The sequence below is a fragment of the Cinclus cinclus genome, chromosome 26 (assembly GCF_963662255.1).
Source record: "Cinclus cinclus chromosome 26, bCinCin1.1, whole genome shotgun sequence".
Taxonomy (NCBI): domain Eukaryota; kingdom Metazoa; phylum Chordata; class Aves; order Passeriformes; family Cinclidae; genus Cinclus; species Cinclus cinclus.
In genome coordinates, this window is record NC_085071.1 from 5,235,957 (window position 1) to 5,256,810 (window position 20,854).

Below are 20,854 nucleotides of genomic sequence, written 5' to 3' on the forward strand. Positions count from 1 at the left end.
GGAACAGTCTGGGATCGTTGGCAGTCGCAGCCTTCAGAGGGAATTTTTGCCTCTCCTTCTCCCCTGCCTCACACCCAGCCCTCGCTCTCTCTCCCTTCCTGGGGAGAGCATCGAGGGCAGATTTCTTTTTTTTTTGGTGGGGGAGGAAGGAGATTGAAAATTAAAAAAAAAAAAAAAGGGGGAAAAAAAAAAAGAAGGATATTTACAGCTCTCCACGATCAGTTCTGCAAGGTCTCCTTGGATGTCTCCTTCCTAATCCCAGCCTTTTACGGGCAGGAGGGGCTGGTGGAGCTCTCCAGGGAGGACTGGGAGAGGCGGCGGGTCAGGGGTCCGATGCTGGAGTCGGCCAGGGAGGAGGTCGGGAAGAGTTTGTACCAGCCCGAGACGGCGCTGGAGAGATCCAGCTCCTCCAGGATGATCTGGGCCATCCCCATGAAGCACTTGTGGTCCATGCGCCCGTAATCGCCCCAGACGATCACCTGTGGGCAGGGAAGGGGGCACGGAGCTGGGAATTCCAGGGGAAATGGTGCCCAGATGGAAAAACCCCGCTGGGGTCAGGGTTGGGAAAGTCTGAGGGATGTGGGAAGGGTTCTGGGGATCCCTGGCCTTGCTCCCCTCACCCTGTGAGGGTGGGGAGGTCCTGGCACAGGGCATTCCAGATTCCAAATGGGACATCCCAAACTCGAGGAGAGCATCCCAAACTCGAGGAGAGCATCCCAACCCCAAGCAGAGCATTCCAGACATCAAGGAAAACATTCCAACCTTGAGAAGAGCATTCCCAACCTCAAGGAGAGCATCCTAACCTCAAGGAGATCATTCCAGACCTTGAGAAGAACATCTCAAACCTCGAGGAGAACATCCCAACCCTAAGCAGTGCATTCCAGACCTTGAGAACATCCCAAACCTCAGGGACAGCATCCCAACCCCGAGGAGGACATCCCAGCTCCAAGGAGGACATCCTAGACCTTGAGAAGAACATCCTAACCCCAGGCAGGACATTCCAGCTCCAAGGAGGACATCCCAGCCCAGAGAAGCTGTGTCTGTCCCACCCCTGGCAGTGTCCAAGGAAAAGCTGGATGGAGCTCAGAGCCACCTGGGGTAGGGGAAGGTGTCCCTGCCCACCTGCAGGACTTTGCCCTGGGGACTCTCCTCAAAGAGCAGGGGTTGCTGGTACGAGGGGTCGCAGGTTTTCTTCACCACCTTGGTCTTCTTCTTGGCCAGGCAGACGCCGTTCTCCAGCAGGTAAACCTTCACATAGGTGGCTGCCGTGGGGAACGGGGACAAACAGGGCCATGGAGCAGCATCCTGAGATGATCCCAGCACGGCACCTCCATCCCCAGCCCCCTCCCTCCACAGTGCCCTACCAGGGATGCACTTGGAGCCCATTTTTGGGATGAGTCCCCTGGCCTGGATCACGTCCACCTCCAGCTGCCCGTTGCGGTCAGCCATGCCCACGTGGACGTCACCTGCAAGGGGGGACACGCCTTCAGGGATGGTCACCTCCCCCTGGGGACAGCCACAGCCCCGTGTCCTCATCACCCGTGGGAATTAGGGAGCTGGGCACCCCCATGCTCACACCCAGCTGGATGTCTGATTTGTTGGGAATCAGGGGCTCGGTGGATGGGAAGGGGCTTGGATTGAGCAGCGAGGAGAGATGGAGGTGGGAGCTGCTCCTCCCCATGGGCTCCATCCCTCTCACTGGGGTTTTATCCCTCCTGATGGGAATAAGGCTGGGATTTACCCAGGCTGGGCCTTGGCTGGGTGATTCCCCAGGAAAATGAGAGGCTGGGACAGGAGGGATCAGGGGTCAGGAACTCTGAGGGTCCCTTCCCTTTCCCCATTCCCATTTTCCCTTTCCCTTTTTCCCCTTCTTTTTCCCCTTCTTTTTCCCCTTCTTTACCCCCTTCTTTACCCCCTTCTTTTTTCCCTTCCCTTCCCTTCCCTTCCCTTCCCTTCCCTTCCCTTCCCTTCCCTTCCCTTCCCTTCCCTTCCCTTCCCTTCCCTTCCCTTCCCTTCCCTTCCCTTCCCTTCCCTTCCCTTCTCTTCCCTTCCCTTCCCTTCCCTTCCGCTGGGATTTGTTCAGGACCAGCTCCCAGTGCCACAGGGACAGGACAGGGGACACTGGGCAGCTCTTCCCATTCCCAACAGGATCAGGATCACCTTGTGGTGTGTCCCCAGCTGGGGACACGCTGCTGCTGGCTGGGAATTCACACTTAGGGTGCAACTTTTGATCCCCATTTGGGATTTCAAAGGGAAAAGCGGGACAAAAGGTGGGGTTTGGTTCCAGGATGCTCGAAAAGGAAACCCCTGGGAAAGGCAGAGCTGCTGCTTCTCAGAGATGCCCTGCACGCTCCCCTGTATAGGGCAGAGCATTCCCGGACCGGGATGTGCTGGGATGGAGCCTTGGGAAGGGACACACGGCCCCTTTCCCGTCCTTCCCTCCCTCCAGAGCCTCCCTGGGCTCTGTCCCTGCTCACCCATCGGGGGGGTTGCCAGGGTCTGCCGCCCCACGAGCTGACCCGGCCCCAGCCCGTCCAGGAAATCGCTGAACTGGCTCTCTGCTCCCAGCCGCGTGGTGGGGAAGATGAACCTGCAAAGGATTTTCATGGAGCATCCTTCTGTGCCCATCCCGGCGCCGTTCCTGACCCCTGTCCCGTTCCTTACGTGCCGTCCGAGCTGTTGCTGTTGGTGCTGCCGTCCGTGGATTCCCGGCTGCCCTGCCGGGTCACCCTGGTCCTCATCTCCACGGCGATGCCGGTCTCGGTGCTCCTGCGGATGGTGCTGCGAAGCTTTTTGGGGCCTCCCTCTGGAATTGGAGACGGGATCAGCTCCAGTTCCTGCCCCCCACTCCAGCCCTTCCCTGCTTTCCATCATTCCCAGGGAGTTGCGCGCCTGGGTCAGTTCCCAAGGGGATGCACAGATGCATCGCGGTGCGGGAGAAGGAGAGGGGACCGACGGGTTGGCTCCGTGTCCCCATGTCCCCGTGTCCCCAATGTCCCCGTGTCCCCAATGTCCCCAATGTCCCCGTGTCCCCAATGTCCCCGTGTCCCCATTGTCCCCGTGTCCCCAATGTCCCCGTGTCCCCAATGTCCCCAATGTCCCCGTGTCCCCAATGTCCCAATGTCCCCGTGTCCCCATGTCCCCAATGTCCCCGTGTCCCCATGTCCCCAATGTCCCCGTGTCCCCAATGTCCCCGTGTCCCCATGTCCCCGTGTCCCCATGTCCCCAATGTCCCCGTGTCCCCAATGTCCCCCTGTCCCCAATGTCCCCATGTCCCCAATGTCCCCATGTCCCCGTGTCCCCAATGTCCCCGTGTCCCCACTCCACTTGCTACAGCCTCGCTCTGTCCCAATGTCGCCGTGGCTTCAGACGGCTCAGAGTCCCCCCTGCAACTGAGACCTGCCCCACTCATCCCACAGGTGCTGGCTCCGTGCATTGTCCCCGTGCCAGAGGGGACAGGAACACGCAATGCCACAGCCCCAGTGCTCCTGATGTCCTCTTTATCTGCCCTCCGTGTGCCCCTGTCCCCACGATGGAGGGGACAGCAACCCTCGGGTGTGGGCACGGTCCCAAAGCTGCTCAGTGTCCCCTTCCTCCACCCCTTGGCCTCCAAAACCCCCTGTGCCCCTGTCCCTGTGCCAGAGGGGACAGCAATCTACAGTGTCAGTCTCAACGGTCCCCATGTCCCCTTCATCCCCTTGTCCTCCAAAATCCCTGTCCCCGTGTCTCCCACGAGGGGACAGCAATCCTCGGGTGTGGGCACGACCCCAAAACTGCCCGATGTCCCCTTGGCCTCCAAAATCACCATGCCCCTGTCCCCATTCCAGAGGGGACAACAACCCTCAGTGTCACAGCCCCAACGCTCCTGATGTCCCTTTTATCCACCCTGCTCGTCCTCCAAACCCCCCCTGTCCCCATGATGGAGGGGACAGCAACCCTCAGGTGTGGGCACGACCCCAAAACTGCCCGATGTCCCCTTGGCCTCCAAAATCTCCACGTCCCTGTCCCCATAGCAGAAGGGACAGGAACCCACAATGCCACAGGTGCGGGCGCAGCCCCAACACCGCCTGATGTCCCCTTTCCCCCACCTCCCCTCCCCACCACGTGTCCCCTGCGGTGGCAGATGGCAGCAGGAGGAGGAGGAGGGTGGCACCAGCGGCCACCCCTGGCACTGTCCCCGGGCCCTGCTGTGTCACCATGTGTGTGCGGTGACATCGCCAGCTCTGTCCCGCTCGCTCGGGGCTGTCCCCACGCGAGGGTTTGCCCGGTTCCCTGGACTGGAGCATCCCGGTCCTGCCATTCCAGGTGAATTTCTGTTTTTTGGGATAAATTTAACCCCTTCAGAGCCACCTCGGATGGCTGGAGGTCTCCGAATTCCTTTCCCAAATCATGGAAGGGCAGCAAGGAGCAGGATAAAAAGCAACAACCAGGGGGAAAGGCTGCACTAAAAGGAGCTTGGTATTTAAATATTTCCCAGAAGTTTGGGGAAGTTCTTTCTCCGAGCTCCTGCCCGAAGATGGGACTGGGAGTTACTGGTGAAGGGGACCCTGAGATTGTGCAGAGCTCCAGCGACATCCTCACCTGCAAACCTGGCACCTGGAGAAGTGCCAGGAGGGTTAAAATGCGATTTTTTTTAGGCAGCTTTATTCAGTGTAATTTTTTAGGTGTATTCTTTTGGATTGTCATTTTTTAGGTGTCGGGTTTTTTTAGGTGTCCTTTTTCAGGTGTATATTTTTAGGGGGTTTCATTTTTAGGTGTCATTTTTCTTGGGTGTCACTTTCAAGTGCCGTTTTTGGGGTGTAATTTTTGCGGTGTCATTTTTGTGTGTAATTTTTTCGGGTGTAGTTTTTAGGCAACATTTTTAGGTGCCATTTTTGTGGTTTCATTTTTGGGTGTCATTTTTTAGGTGCCATTTTTGGGGGTGTCATTTTTGTGCTGTCATTTTTGGGTGTCGTTTTTTCAGCTGCCGTTTTTGTGCTGTCATTTTTTTTACGTCTTTTTTTGGGTGTCATTTTGAGTTGCCATTTTTGTGGTTTCATTTTTGGGTGTAGTTTTTTAAGCGCCATTTTTGGGGTGTAGCTTTTGTGCTGTCATTTTTGGGTGTAGTTTTTTTAGCTGCCATTTTTTGGGGTGTCGTTTTTCAGGTGCCATTTTTGGGGTGTTTTTTTAGGTGTCATTTTTGGGGCGTCGTTTTTTAGCTGCCATTTTTTGGGGGTGTCGTTTTTCAGGTGCCGTTTTTGGAGTGTCGTTTTTTAGGTGCCATTTTTGAGGTGTCGTTTTTTTAGCTGCCATTTTTGGGGTGTAGCTTTTTTTAGCTGCTATTTTTGGGGCGTCGTTTTCTTAGCTGCCATTTTTTTGGGGGGGTGCAGTTTTCTGGGTGCTATTTTTCGGGTGTAAGTTTTTCTCTATCTGCCATTTCCGTGGCGTCGCTTTCACGGTGTCGTTTTTATGGCCGCCCTTTCCGGCCGCCATTTCTCTGCCACCACCTTTAATCGCCTCCATCGCGCGCGGGCAACCAAATCACGAGCGGCGGCCACCTCAAACCCCAAGATGGGGATCGGGGTGGCCTCTCACCCGTCTGGTTGAGCTGCAGGGTGCTCTTGCTCCACTGGGACAACCCCACGATCGCCACCATCTTGGCGCCCAGGCTGGAGCGTCGCTTCTTGCTGGCGGTGACGGTGACGGAGTCGGCGCTGCCGCGCGCGCTCTTCTCCAGGTTGTACATCTCGCCGCTGATGCTGGAGCTGCGCACCACATTCCTGGAGGATGAGGAGCTGGCATCCCCGTTGAACATGGTCAGCGCGCCCGCCGGGCACCGGCACCGGCTCTGCTGCCCGGGATCAGCTGCGGGGACAAGTTGGGGATGGGTGGTGGCATCAAAGTGTTGGCAAATCCAGGAAATTCAGGTGGTAGGAGTTTACTGAGGGGTGGGAATCAGGGAAAGGGTTTTTTCACCCAGAGGGTTGGGAACTGCCCGTGTTCCCCAGGGAATGGGTACGGCCCCAAGATCTCAAGGGATATTTGGACACAACTCTCAGCGATGCACAGGGTTGGGGTTTTGGGGGTGTCTGTGCAGGGCCAGGGGTTGGACTGGATGATCCTTGTGTCATCTCAGTACATTCTAAGATTTTTCCCCACCTGTAGGAGCAGCAGGAAGGGGTCAGAACCCCTGGGGTGAATATCCAGCCCTGCCTCAGCTCCCTGCAGGACTTGGACACTCCCAGCATCCAGGAGACACCTGGATGGGCAGAAGGCTCTGAGTGTCACCAACCTGCCCAGCCAGGGATGAGGTACATCCTTGGCTACAGCCCCATCCACCCCTGAGGACATCCAAAATCCCATCCAGAGAAGTTTTCCCTGCACGTCCCCCTTCTCCAAACCGCATCCAGGTGATTCCAGCCTGGGATGGGAATCCCTGGAGCAGACAGTGCTGGGGGGGCCAGGAGCACCAGGAGTACCAGGGGTGGATGCCAGACCTCCCACACGGCCCTGCCGCCCTCCCTGGCCCATGAATCTTTAAACTCCAGCAGGGTGGAGCATCCATCTTCCAGGGAAAGGTGGGTTATTAACTGCAGGCCAAGTGAAGCCACTTTGTGATAATGGATGGAGGCAGCGCCTGGAAAAATGTTTCCCTTTCAGGAGAGAGGGATGGACACGAGCACGGGGAGGCTGCGGGATGGGGAGTGGGGCAGGGCGGGGGCTCTGCTGCTCCACAGCAGCCACAGCTGGGATGAGAGCTGATGGGAATCGTGGATGAGACCTGGCAGGAGCTGTGGGATCAGCTCCAGCACCGCTGAACTCGTGGATTTATCAATTCCAGGGGTGAGTGGGTGATTAGTCATTAATATCATTAATGAGCTGCCTCCTGACTGGGTTTTCCTCTCCTGGCTCTGCCCAGGCATTGGCCCGCAGCCTTCCCAGCACTTCTTGTGCCCGGGGGGGGCTCAGCACTGACCCCCAGCTCTGGAGGGATGGATCCTCTGGGATAAAGCTCTTGGTGGGGGGTGAGCTCCATTCCAGAGGGATGGAGCCACTGGCACCAGGTGCATCCCAGCTCCAGGGCTGCCCCATCACAGCTCCAACGTCCAGCATCTCCTCGAGGAGGGGTCAGGATGGATCCACTGCCTTGGGGGGACCTTTGGGGTGACACCTTCCAAAGCCACCCACCACTCTCGGGCTCCAAACCTGCTGCAATCTCTGAGTTTTCCCTCAGGGTGCACCTGACACAGGGAACGGATCCCAAACACTTCCCATCCAAACACGCGGTGTACCCATGCCTCAGTTTCCCCACCAGCAAACCTGGCTTAGGCTGTACCTGAACAAGCACAAACCCCTCTGCACGAGAGCTCAGCCAGGCCCAGCCCTGGCCCCTCCACGTTCCAGGTGAGAAATGCCCAGAACAACCCGACCCTGCAGGGCCAGGAGCACACAAGAGGCTCCTGTTGCTGCTCCCCACTCGCCGCTCCAGCCAGGCTCCACCAGGCTCTGCTGGGAGCAAATTAGATCAGGAGAGCACAGCGCTAATGGGATCATTTCCAATGCAACACACACAGGGATAATCCGCCGCAAAGGAAGCGGAGCTCGTTCCTCAGCCCGAAGGGAGGATTTGCTTTCCCTTGCCCATGATTTTATTCCTTATCTCTCTGCACAATCTGTTTCTGCCTGGAGCAGGTGCTGGGTGGAAGGTTCAGGGGGTGCCTGGTGCTGAGATGAGCTGGGTTGGAGAATGGGTTTGAGTGCTGGAGCCTGTGGCTGTCACAGCTGAGCCAGCCTTGGCATGGCTACAGAATCCTTGGCAGGGCCACAGCATCCTCAGTGTCACCAGAGCATCAGTGTCACCAGAGCATCCTCAGTATCACCACAGCATCCTCAGTGTCACCAGAGCATCAGTGTCACCAGAGCATCCTCAGTATCACCACAGCATCCTCAGTGTCACCAGAGCATCAGTGTCACCAGAGCATCCTCAGTATCACCACAGCATCCTCAGTGTCACCAGAGCATCAGTGTCACCAGAGCATCCTCAGTATCACCACAGCATCCTCAGTGTCACCAGAGCATCAGTGTCACCACAGCATCCTCAGTGTCACCAGAGCATCCTCAGTGTCACCACAGCATCATCCTTGGTGCCACTACAGCACCCTTGGCATGGCCACAGCTTCCTTGCCACCACCATAGTGTCCTCAGCATGGCCACAGCACCCCGATGCCACCACAGCATCCTTGGCATGGCCACAGCCCCCTCGATGCCACCACAGCCCCCTCGATGTCACCACAGCCCCCTCGATGCCACCACAGCCCCCTCGATGTCACCACAACCCCCTCGATGTCACCACAGCCCCCTCAGCCCCAGCTCCCCCTTCCCGGCAGTGCAGGGGGAATCAGTTTTCCCTTCGAACACACATTTCCCCCTTCCCCTATCCATGTATTTATTCCCTGTATCCCAAACCACCGCGATGCTCGGAGCAATCCACCGTGACGCCGCATCCAAGCCCCCTCCTGCCCTGCCATGGGAACGCGTTCCCGAGCTCCCGGGGCAGCGCCGCAGCCCCCGCAGCGTTTACCGCCAGCACACCCCGTCCTTGCGGGAAACAACCACCACAGGCAGCCCCGGGAAATTCCCCAGCGAGCCAAACCCCGATCCCGAGGGATGCACGGAGCCCCCGGGCACCGCCGGGAGCCGTGTCATGGCTGGAGCATCTCCCAGCGCCTGGCTCCGATGGATGAGCACAAAAAACGGGATCCCTGTTGCGTTTGGCCGAGCTCTGCTCCTCCCCGCTCGTGGTACCCCCCCTCCCCCCCCAAAAAAAAAAATTAAAAGCAAAGAGGAGATGGAGGTGCCTTACCGGAGCTGCGCCGGGAGGAGGAGGAGGCTCAGTTCAGCTTCCCAGCCCCATCCCGGCCGGATCCGGAGGGTGCCGGGGCGGGTGAATCTTTCCAGGGTTCTGGAGAGCCGGGGCTGTGCTGGCGCTGCTTCAGCATCTCCCTCAGCATCTCCATGGTTACACGGCTGACCCAGTTCTCCCAGCCCCGAGCAGGGGCACAGTGGTCCAGCGGGGTGGGATGTGCTGGGAGCATCCCTGAGCTGGGATTCAGGGAGTTGGTGACCCCCTCCCCACCCTCCATCCCTACAGATAGATCCAGGTGCCATGGGGATGGCAGGGCTGGGAAAAGTGGGGCTCGAGGCAGGGCAGGGGGTCACAGGTGACCCCAAGGTGGGGATGGATCCCGGGGACAGCACAGTGCCAGGGGCTGCAGGTGGAGGAAGGAACAACCTGGGGCTGCGAGGCAGTGCTGGCCCCAAATACACCACAGAAACAGGAATGAGGGGCAAAATATTGATGGGGAAAATGGATGCTTTGGGAAAAGCTCTGGAGAAGGAGGGAGAAGCCCCGCAGGTGCCCCCACACAGGTGGGAAAGCAGGAGGAGGAGGAAGGCACTAAATAAGCATGGTGGGGGTGGGAATGCTGCCTTGCCAGGGAAGGAGGCAGAGGGATTTTGGGAGCTGTTTTCTCCCTCAAAACCATCAAGGTGGGTTGTTCCCAGGATAAAATGGGGCTGGAAACCCCCAGCAGTGGGGCAGGAGTTTCTTCTTGTCCCTGTGCTGGGGCTGCCTCGAGCCTGGAGGGAGAGCATTGAAAACTGTGGATGTCTGGAGCAGGTAGGTCCTAAAATCAGATTTTTTGGGACTAATAAAAAGGTTGCCAGAGCTGCCACCCCGAGGCCCTGCCAGTCCTGGGCAACAACACACCAGAACAAGCTGCAACATCCCAGCTCCCGTGCATGTGCTCCTTCAAGAATTTGGGAATAAGGCAAGGCTTATTTCCCCTAAAAGTATTTCATTCTAATTAATTGCTTCAGCTTTGATGGGCAGGTGCTTGTATAATTTTAATTGCCCAACAAGGGGTATAATTGGGTGCACGTGAGCTGGGAATTTGGGAGGAACTCCAGGTTCTGGAATTGAGCTTCTCCTGGCTCAGGCAGGTTAGCAAAATTCTGTCCTGCCTGCAGTTTGCTGCAGGTGCAGCATTATTGCTGCTGCATTGGCTTGAAATTAAAGAATGGGTCTAAATGTGCTCCATTTCTTGGAAAAGTTGGGAAGTTTGGATGAGGCTGTGCTCAGGGATCCCACAGGAGCAGCTGCTGCCTCTGGAAAAAGGCCTGGCTGTTGGACGAGTGAGGCTTAGGGAGGAGGAAGAAGAGGAGGAAGGCCCTGGAGCAAATCCCACAGGATGGCTCTGGTCAGGATGGTTTTCCAAAGGGCAGGGGCTGGGATGGAAGCCTGGACTGGTTTTCCATCAGGATGGGAAGTGTTGGTGGCCGTGGTGTGGGTGGAGAGCTCAAGGTCTGATGGGATGGTGGTGACAGTGACCAGGGATGTCCCCAGGGGCTCAGCTCTTCCAGAAACCCGGGAATGGCTCTTGTGGGATGGCATTCCTCCAGCCTGGAAGCAGCTGGGGCTGCTCCAGGTGCTCTCCATGCTTCCATCTGCTCCTGCACGTGGGATCCAGACTGGGAGCCACAGCCCAGCATGGAGTCTCCAGGCAGTAGTGACACAGGAGAAATGTCCCATGGGAATCATCCTGAATCCCACTGTGTCCAAACACACCTCGGTCACGGCAATTCCCATCCCCATTCCCAAAGGATGTGTCCATCTCCAGACGCCACAGCTCCAGAAGGATCCATCCCAGAGCACCTGCAGCATCCTCCTGCACCCACTTCGTGCCCATCATCCACTGGGAAACTGGGACAGGTGTGGAATTCCAGGACATCCACGTCCAGCGGGGAGGGGGCTGCAGGACACCAGAGTCCACACCCTAACCACACTGTCCCTGTCCCCCGTGTCTCTGCGTGACGTCTGCGCCCAGTTAAATCAGATCTGTGCTGAATCCCAGCGTTTCCTTGGCAACATCAAGGAATCCGAGGAGCAAAAGCCACCCGGCAGGGCCAGGCTGGGGGACAGCCAGCACCCGCCGAGCCCAACTGGCCACCAGAGCCACGGGGACACTGCGGCAAGCACCAGGCATTCCTCATGGTCCAACTCATCCTGGAGATATTCCGGGACAGAGCGTGGATGATCCGCTCTGGTGGCACCTCGGTGCTGGTTGTGGCCACCATGAGCAGCTGGCAATGGGGACACGCAGGAGCTGGCACCGAGCAGCCACTGTGGGCAGTGGGACACTGCAGCCGTGTGGCCCCAAAAACTGGGGCAGCTCCACGGGGATGCAAGAATCCAGCCCTGGGATGGGGTTTGGAATGGGATCGCCCCGCTCAGCTCCCAACCCTTGTCCAGGCGGCACCGAGGGCTGGCAGGGCCGTGCCAGGGCTGGGGCCGATCTCCCTGGCACGGAGGGAATGTGGAGAGGAGTTTTTCCCGTTCCCAGCTGCCGCTGCCTTTCCGGCTGCTCGGCTCCGAGCTCTGCAATGCAGCTCGCGCGGCTCGGCTGCTGTGTGTGAATCCCATCAATATTTCATGGAGCTGCTTCCTCCAGGGGAAGGGCTGCTCTCAGCTCCGGCTTTCTGCTGTTCCTACCAGCAGGGAACATTTGATTTCCTTCCACCAGCACCTAGCAGACCCTCCTCATCCTCCCCATTACACACTGGAAAATATCCCTGTGCCTTCCAGGGGCTCCAGATTCTGAAATCCCTCCAGGTTCCACCACTGGCACCTGCCCAGTGCTCCTGGGGTTTCCTGGGACAAGCCACCAGCCCCAGGATGGGTCACCGAACCCACCCACACCCCTAAATACACGTCCAGCAGCGGGATGTGCCAACAGCCTGGCTGGGTCTGACATTCCCTGCCTGGCTGTATCCATCCCGCAGATCCCAGCTGGCTCCCGAGCCCAGCAGGAGTCGGGGGTGAGCAGCTTTGTTTGCAGAAAAAGTTGCTTTTTTAACTGCTAAGGCTGCACAATTATTCACGAGCTTCTTCAGGGATCAGCAGAAAACTTGGGAAGAGTTGTGGGAGCCGGAGCGATGCCAGGAGGGGGCAGAGCCTGCGGCAAACACCCCTGGCTGTGGCACGGGGAGCTGGGGAGGCTCCCCGGGGGTGGCAGCGGCTCCTGCATCCCTGGAAGAGCGGGAGGATGGGATGGAGGGACACGGGATGATCCCAGCAAGGTGCTGCTCCCCGGAGCACTGGTGAGAAGGTGAGGCCAAAAGCTCTGGTATTGCTTCACCATCCAACAACTAAAATCTGCACAATTCCCGATTTCCAGGGTGAAATTTCTATCTCCAGGAGATTTTTTTTTGGCTGTGGAAAGGATGAGGAGCCTGGAGAGGCTCCCAGGAGAGCATTCCAGGGCAGGGAAGCAGCTCCTGATCCCGGCAGGCAGCGGGAGGAGCGAGGCTGTCAATCCCTCCCCAATAATTCCTAACCGAGGTTCTCACCCTGCTCGTGGAGATGTGGTGACAAAACATTTGAAATGCCTTGACAGGCACGCCAAGAGCTGCTGCCACACAGCTCCGGTTTTAATCAGCAGGAAAATTAGGGATTTTCTTCGCCTTAAACTGCATTTTGTATCTGTGAGTGGCTTCCCAAAGGGCTGCCCACGGAGAGCTGAGCTCCAGGGATGAGAGCAGCTCAGGGGGGATGGAATGGAGAAGATTCACCCCCAGATTTGGGGCCAAGCAGCCCAAGATGCTGCAATGTCACCCTGCGTCCCTGTCCCACAAAGGCTGGAATGGGGACAAACCGAGAGGCTGGAGCACTGGGAATGTGGGAGGTGGCAGGAGTTTGGCCTCACAAAGGGATGTCGGAGATGGAACAGAGCGAGAGAGGTGTGAGCACAGCAGGAGTGGCCTTGGGGAGGTGTTGGTGCAGGAAGAAACGAGCACACGGAGAACTGGGGCTGGAGAGGAGAGCAGCAGGGGGATCAGGCAGGGATGGATTGGGAGCAGCCAGGGAATGAAACCAGGGATGGATTTGGAGCAGCCAGGGAATGAAACCAGGGATGGATTGGGAATGATCAGGGGATGAAACCAGGGATGGATTGGGAGCAGCCAGGGAATGAAACCAGGGATGGATTGGGAATGATCAGGGGATGAAACCAGGGATGGATTGGGAATGATCAGGGAATGAAACCAGGGATGGATTGGGAGCAGCCAGGGAATGAAACCAGGGATGGATTGGGAGCAGCCAGGGAATGAAACCAGGGATGGATTGGGAATGATCAGGGGATGAAACCAGGGATGGATTGGGAATGATCAGGGAATGAAACCAGGGATGGATTGGGAGCAGCCAGGGAATGAAACCAGGGATGGATTGGGAGCAGCCAGGGAATGAAACCAGAGATGGATTGGGAATGATCAGGGGATGAAACCAGGGATGGACTGGGAGCAGCCAGGGAATAAAACCAGGGATGGTTTGGGAATGGCTGGGGGATGAAACCAGGGATGGTTTGGGAATGTCTGGGGGATGAAATCTGGGATGGTTTGGGAATGGCCAGCGGATGAAAACAGAGACAGTTTGGGAACAGTCAGGGGATGAAAACAGGGATGGATTGGGAACAGCCAGGGGATGAAAACAGCAGTGGTTTAGGAATGGCTGGGGGATGAGGCAGGGCTGGTTTGGGAGCAGCCAGAGGGATCAGCCAGGGCAGGCGCTGCCTTGTCCTGTGGTGGAGGAACAACCCCAAGCTCCTGTGCCTGACAGCAAAGCCCATCCCGTGCTCCCAGAGGATTCGCAGCCTCCCAGCCCCAGCTCACAACCAAAACAAGCAGCACAGCCCCGGGATGTTCCCTGGGCACCCAAGGATGGGATTCAGCCTTGGAAACCCCTTTCCCGTGGGTCCCAGACCCCCGGGAATGGGCACTGCCCACCACAGAGCCCCTCACACCACCACGTCCCATGGGTGCCACCCTGCAGCTCGATGCCAGCTCCCATGCCATGGCCCTGGGGACCGTTTTGGGGCACAGAGGGGACCCTGTGGCGAGCCAGGCCTGTGCCCGTTGAGGTGCCAGGGTGATGCCCACACTGGCCTGGGGCTGTCCCCACTTGTCCCCCTGGCTGTGGCACGAGGGGAGCGGCACGGGAGCTCTGCCCATCCAGGGCACCGTCTCATTCTTCCTCACCCCTTCCTTACCAATTTTCCCTCCAGAACCGACCCCAGCACCTGCCCCAAACCCCACGGCGGGTGGAGGAGACTGAATCGAGGAAGAAAATCCACGCACAAATCGCAGGCTGGAGGCACCACCGGGAAGCCCGGGACGAGCTGAGCCCGGTGCGACGCCCTGGGGACAGACCCTCCCCAGGACCCTCCCCGCTTTTCCCGGTCTCTATCCCGGTTTTCCCGACGCTGGGACCGGCGTGCACGGGACGGGGTTGACGTCAACGAGCTTTCAGCGGGATGATGGATGGCACGGGAAGGCGCTCCCGGTGCCGAGCCGCCGGCCGGGAAGCGCTGCCCGCCCCGCACCGGGAAAGGCTCCGGGAAACCGGCCCGGGGAACCCTCGGGAACGGGGGCAGCGAGGCCGCATCTCCCCGGTCTTCGGCGCAGCGATGATTTTTGGGGGGTTCGCATCCCTCCTCAAAGCCTGAGAGAAGATTTAAGGGTGCCGAGCGCGCCTCGCCGGCAGCCGTGGGGCACGGGGGAACCACCGGCGTTTTCCCCACGGGGCTCCAGACCCCTCCTCTCCCTCCATCCCTCCTCCCGGAGCTCCCGGAGCGCGCATCCCGCTGCTCCCCGCTACCGCAGCCGCGCCGGGCATCCCCAAATTCACCTTCCCCGTTCCCCCGCCGCCGGTCGGGGATGCTCCGGGGCAGGTGCGGCACCGCTCGCTCCGGTTGCCGAGGGGACCCGGGGTTGTCGCCGCTGTCCCGGGCGCTCGGAGCGCCGCACCCCGCGGGCACTCACCGCTGCTGCCGCCGCCGCCGCCCGTGCCCGCTCCTCCCCCGGCCCCGGCGGGCTGCTGGGAGCGGCGGGCGGGGGAGCCCCGGGCCCGGCCCCGACGGTCCGGGAGGAGCGGAGAGGGACCGGGACCCCCCGAGGGACCGGGACCCCAGGAGGAATTGGCCCGGGAGCTGCGGTCGGACCCCAAAAGGAAGCGGCAGGACCGTGCAGCCATCAGGTGGATCCTAAAGGATGATGGAAGCAGCAGCAGGTTCCCAGGAGCTTCCAGTTGGACCCTACAGCCTTCAGGTGGGTTCTATACACAGCAGCTGGACCCCAAAAACTTCAGTTGGACCCTACAGCCTTCAGCTGGTGTCTGGACCCACTAATCAGAGCTTGGGAGCCACCAGCTGGAGCCTGTACCCAGAAATTGAACCCCAAGAGGTACCAGAAAGATCCTACACCCAGAAATTGAACCCCAAGAGGCACCACCTAGAGCCTACACACAGCAATTGAACCCTGAGAGGTACCAGATAGTGCCTGCACCCTTCAAACAGACCCTACAGCCATCACTTGAACCCCAAGAGCCTTCAGCTGGACCCTGCACCCATCAGTGGGATCCCAAGAGCTTCCAGTTGGACCCTACACCCATCAGCTGGACCCCAAAAGCCTCAGGTTGAACCCTACAACCATGAATTGGACCCAAAGAGTCCCCAGCCAGACCCTACACCCATCAATGAGACCCCAAGAGCCTTCAGTTGGACCCTACACCCAACAACTGGACCCTACACCCATTGAACAGACCCCAAAGCTGGACCCCACACCCCCAACTGGAGCTCCAGACCCTCCAGCTGGACCTTCCAGGCACCAGTTGGACTCTGGAGCTGCCACCTGCCCCTTGTGTCACAGCTGGACCCCAAGAGCAGCTGCCGACCCCCCTGCTGTCACCCGGTTCCCAAGAGTCCCCAGCCAGCCCCCCGGGACCTCTCGAGGCTCCGGGCTGATCCCGCTCAGCCTGGGCTTTGGGAATGCACAAACCTCGCAGCTCCGATCCCGCTGGAGCCCCCGGGGGGAACGGGGACACCATGGGGACACCCCAGCGCCCTGGATCCTGCACAAGGAGGACGTTTGGGCGGAGAGGCGGCGATTCCAGCGCTGCCCTTGGACTCACCTTGGCTGCCGGGATCCAAACACCGATTTCCCTCTAAGCAGCGTCTCCCTGCTCCCGGTGAATTCCTCCGGCGCTTTCCCTGCGATGCCTCTGCCGGCTGACATGGAGCCACGTGCCAGGAGGAAACCCTCCTTCACCGCCTTTAACTCTGTCCCTCCCTAAAATCCTGCAATTCCCAGTTCTCCATCCCATGGACAGCACCTCGGGCTGCACGGAACCACCCGGAGTTCCCAATCCCGGGTTTAGGGCCTGGGGAGAGATTTGGGATCGGGGTGGGTCAGTGAGTGCAAGCATCCATCAGTGTAGGGAGGATGTGGGATGATTCCCCCCCGTGGCAGCTGCTGGAGGGAAAAACTGGGATGCAGCAGGTCCCGGCAGGAAAGCTGGTTCAGGAACAGGAATAGCAGAAAGAACTAAATATGGAAACTTGGATAAACCAGCGCTGAAGGAGGGAGATGGTTTCCTAATGGGATTCAAAGCATATAAACAAACTCAAGGAGGAGGGAGGTTGTCCAGAGGGGCCTTGGTGAGGAAGAGTTTGGAAAACCAGCCGGAATTCTCCCAGCAGGGAAGTCTATTCCATGAAATTTCCAGCTTTGTGGAGGAACTGCCGCTCCTGGAAACATATTGTTGGGGGGGAAGAGATAATGAAAACAACATCCCTAAAAGATTCTCTGAAGGGTTTTTTTTCCCCAGCTGCTTTTTGATGATAGGAAGCCTCACAGCAATGGAGTTCTCAGTTCCATTGGAAGTTTTTTGCTTCCTTTGTTTTTTCTGGCATCACCAACCTTTCACACTGGGAAAGCTTTGGTGCTGCAGATTCCAGGCTGGCGCTGTGTGGCACCAATTTCCCGGGAACTGCTTCCCTGGATGGACAAACCCCAAGGCTCTGAGATCCCATCAGAGCTCTCCCATCTCCGATGTCTCTTAATTCCTTAAGGAGCTTGGCTTTGCCGGCTCCTTGGCAGCTTCTCCTTTTCCCTTTTGGGTTTGTGCTGGCACCACCGGGGCGGCTTAACGCGATTATCCCGCTAAAACTCCCCTAAGAGGATTCCCGGGGCTGGGGATAGGGATGATCCTGCTGGACGTGGGGGAGCCCGGGAGAGGCGTCACCCTGTGAGGGTGACCCCAGGATCTGCACCTCCCCACCCCGTGGGTGCCACGTGCTGCCCTTCCCTGGGATAGGGTGGAAAACTGCCCGTGGATGGATTCCTGCTGCTGCTGGACAGAGGGGATGGGGATGGAGACACAGGGAAAGGGTGGGAATGTCGGGGCTCTGGGGTTGTTGGGGGGTTTGGGTTCTTCCTGGGGGGATCCTGGGGCTGCTCTGGGAAGTCCTGGAGTTTCTCCTGGGGCTTCCCAGGAGATTTTGGGGTTTCCCAGGAGTGTCCTGGAGTTTTCCAGAGGGCTGAGGCTTCCCAGGAGGGTCCTGGAGCTGTCCTGGGACATCCTGGGGCTTTCCAGGAAGGTGCTGGGGATTCCCAAGAATGTCCTGGAGTTTTCCAGAGGACTGAGATTTTCCAGAAGGATCCTAAGCTGTGCTGGGGCTGCCCAAGGAATTCTGGGGCTTCCCCCAAGGGTCTTGGAGCTGCTCTGGAGAATCCTGGAGCTGTCCTGGGGCATCCTGAGGCTTTCCAGGAGATTTTGGGGATTTCCAGGAGGATGCTAGAGATTTCCAGAGGACTAAGGCTTCCCAGGAGGATCCTGGAGCTGCTCTGGGATATCCTGGAACTTCCCAGGAGATTTTGGGGCTGTCCTAGAGGCTCTGAGGCTACTCTGGAGGTTCTGGAGTTGAATTCAGGGAAGGAGAAGCTGCACCTGGAGAAGGGTTATGTAAAGGGGCTGGAATTCCCAGTGGGGATTCCCTGGAATAACCCTGCCCTGGGAAGGTGCCAGGCCCTGCCCTGGCTCTGGGATGAGCTCTGCACCCTCTGGAAGTGCCCAGTGGGATGAGCTGCTGGAGCTGGGTCAGCTCCTTCCCTGCTGGAGGCTCTGTCCCACTTCTGGCAGGTGCAGGAGCTGTGTGGAGACGCTGGAAAATCTCCTGGCAGGAGCAATCGAGTCATCAGTGCTCACCAGTGGGATACTGGGGCGGCTAGGGGGTTGAACTGGGCAAGAGGTGCTTTCCTGGGAAATCCTCTCCCCACTGCCAGCAAAGCGGGAATATTGGGAATGAGGCCTCCCAGTCAGCACCAGGCTGAGCACCTCAGCTCCCAGTGCTGATCCTAGAGTTTTGGGGGGTTTCCCTGATTTCTGTCGGCTCTTCCTTAGGAAATGAAGGCTGGGACAATGAGGAAGAGCAAGATTCCTTTGGGAATTCCCATCTGGATCAGAAAAGGTAACATTTCCTGGGACACAGGTTCAAACCTGAGCACAAAAGGGGGACCCACAAGCCTGGAGTTGACCCTGGATCATTCCTCAGGAATTTTGGGCTTCCAAGGAATCCTTCGGCAACACCCAATGGTCAAATTATTTCCTCAGGTGTTTAATTTCAAAGCAGAAGGTTTAAAAATAAAATCAGTGTCCAGGTATAGATATATTCCTAAATATCCTTAAATATCATATGGATCATCCCAGCTAGGACAGGCACCAGGTGGGATGTGGCACAAAGGAGGGGCTCCCAAAATCTGGCCCTAAATGGCCCCTTTTTTCCTGCAGATCCATAAAGCAGCGTGTCCATGTCCAGAATGAATTTATATCCAGGTTTTCCTGTGCCTGTGGATTATTGCCCCAAAGCAACAGCTTGTTTGGGATAAATCCAGAGTCCTGCTGGAACGGGAATCCTGGGGGATGGCGGGGGCTGAGCTGGGAAGGGCCAGCCTTGTCCCTGCTGCTCTGAGCTGATTTTCCTTGGTGCCAAACGAATCCATGGCTCCCAAATCCAAGTCTGGGGTGCAGTGGGAAGTGTGGGAGGGATGGCGTGAGCAGGTGGAAGGTGCTGGGAGAGTCCAAACTCATCAAAGCACCACCAAATTCCTGCAAAATCATTTTCTCCGTTTTTTTTTTTTTTCTTTTCCCCTCCCCTTGTTTCTTGTTTTCCTTGGCTCCTCCACGTTCCGGGCAGGCTGACAGGGAGCTCTGTGGAGCTGCAATCCCTGTGGGAAAAGCTGAGCAGCTCCAGACAATGGATCCATTGCTGCTGGAAAAGGGAGCAGGTGGGGAGGAAACGGAGCCGCTCTAAAGGATCCGGGGAGAAGAGGAGGAGGAGGAGGAGGAGGAGGAGGAGGAGGAAGGAGGGATTGTCCAGAAATCCCTGGAGAGGGGCTGGATCCAAGCTGGGTGCCCCGACAGCTGGGCCTGGCAGCAGCAGCAGTGCTGGGTAATTAATTAATAAATGAGGCGTTTTCCAGGGAGCTGTGGGCAGGGATCATTGGCCTCGGTGCTGAAACAGAAGGAAACAGCTCAGAAATTCAGGAATTAAAATAAAGTAATTTAAAAAAAATATATAACCACAAACTGGAGCAGCTGGGAGGGTAGGGAATGGATTTCCCAGGGAAATTGTGGCTGCCCCATCCTGGGAAGTGTTCAATTCCAGGTTGGAGCACCCTGGGATAGTGGGAAGTGTCCCTGCCCGAGGCAGGAGGTGGAACTGGAGGATCCTGAATGTCCTTCCAACCCAAACTACTCCACGATCCCGACTTTTATTTCTCTTGGCTGCCTTGCAAGTGCCCTCAGTCTCAAGACTTCCAATAAAACTTCAGGAATTTTGCTGTAAGGCATTTCCCACTCCAGTACCAGCACAGAGCCTCTGGGGCAGCCGAGCTCCCAACCCACAGAGGACACAGAAATTTGTCCCATTTCCTCCATTTCTTCCACAAAAACCATAAATCCCAAATCCCTATGCTTGCAGGGAATGGGATTTTGTCCTCTGGCAGGGCAGACCCAGCCATCAATTTTGGGAAGGGTGACTGGAAGTGCAGCAGCCCTGTGGGATCCCACTTTCCTTTCTCATCCCAAACAATATTTCAAGGGATTTATTTTTATAACCTGAACAATGATATTAAAAACTATATTAAAAAAAGAAACTTGGCCAGGTTGCAAATTGGGCCACGAGAAGGACGATGAGGAGGCAAAAAGATGGAGTCGCTCCTAAGGAAAAGGGAATTTTTTCACAGGAAAAATCCTGAGGCAGCATGAGTCACCCCTCGGTGTGTCCTGGAGCCAGGAAAGCTGGGAATTGGGAGAGCTGGCGGGAGCAGGGCACAGACTTTGGCAGGAGAAAACCCTCCTGTGCTGAGGGAGCAGCTCAGCCAGGATTCACTGGAATGTCCCTGGATGATCCTTGGGATTGCACTGCCAGGGATATCCCGGTGGAGAGGAGTGGCTGTGAAATGGATGTGAGGAAAGGCAAAAAAATTCCGTTGGAAATGCAAGAAATACCAATAGAAAACGACTTTACTGCTCTGTTAATTAATCAATCCATAAAAGCAGAGTTCCAGAGATTCCTGAGACTCCTACCATGTATAACACACACCCATCCAGGGGTGGGAATAAATTCCTTGGGTTCCTCCATGGAATTGTGAGGATCCACAGGATGAAACTGTCACAGAGGAAGGGATCCTGGAGGGTCTTTGGGATGGGATCCCTGCAGGAAAGGAGATGGCAATTCCCAGAGGGACAGGGAATGAGGCAACAGCTCCAGCCCTCCGTGGCTTCAAGGAAAAACTTAAAAGGAATTAAAATCCACTTCCCATAAAAATAAAAATCCTCTCACTAATTTTCCTCATTATTCCCACTGGATATTGTTCCAGAACTGATGGATTTGAGGGGATGTCAAGGCAGCCTTGCTTTCCCTCCCTTTGGGGCTGCTTTTTGGGTTTTTTTTTCTTATTATCAGCTGCCTTGATTCTCCAC

At 57.3% G+C, this 20,854-nt stretch overlaps 1 protein-coding gene across 1 annotated transcript; it reads right to left on the reverse strand.

The window, feature by feature from the left end:
* Positions 1 to 266: 266 nt before the first annotated feature.
* RIMS3 (regulating synaptic membrane exocytosis 3) lies at positions 267 to 5,794 on the reverse strand. The gene is made up of 6 exons (XM_062509290.1): positions 5,575 to 5,794; positions 2,665 to 2,806; positions 2,478 to 2,590; positions 1,365 to 1,466; positions 1,123 to 1,262; positions 267 to 479 (listed from the first exon to the last, which is right to left on the reverse strand). Exons 1-6 carry the CDS (start codon positions 5,792 to 5,794, stop codon positions 267 to 269), a joined length of 930 nt encoding a protein of 309 aa, XP_062365274.1.
* Positions 5,795 to 20,854: the final 15,060 nt, after the last annotated feature.

Coding starts and splice junctions, on each gene's coding strand:
- RIMS3 (XM_062509290.1), bottom strand. CDS start 5,794: ATGTTCAACGGGGATGCCAGCTCCTCATCCTCCAGGAATGTGGTGCGC. Junction 2,807..5,574: donor CCTGCAGCTCAACCAGACGG/GTGAGAGGCCAC, acceptor CTCCAATTCCAG/AGGGAGGCCCCAAAAAGCTT. Junction 2,591..2,664: donor AGCAACAGCTCGGACGGCAC/GTAAGGAACGGG, acceptor AATCCTTTGCAG/GTTCATCTTCCCCACCACGC.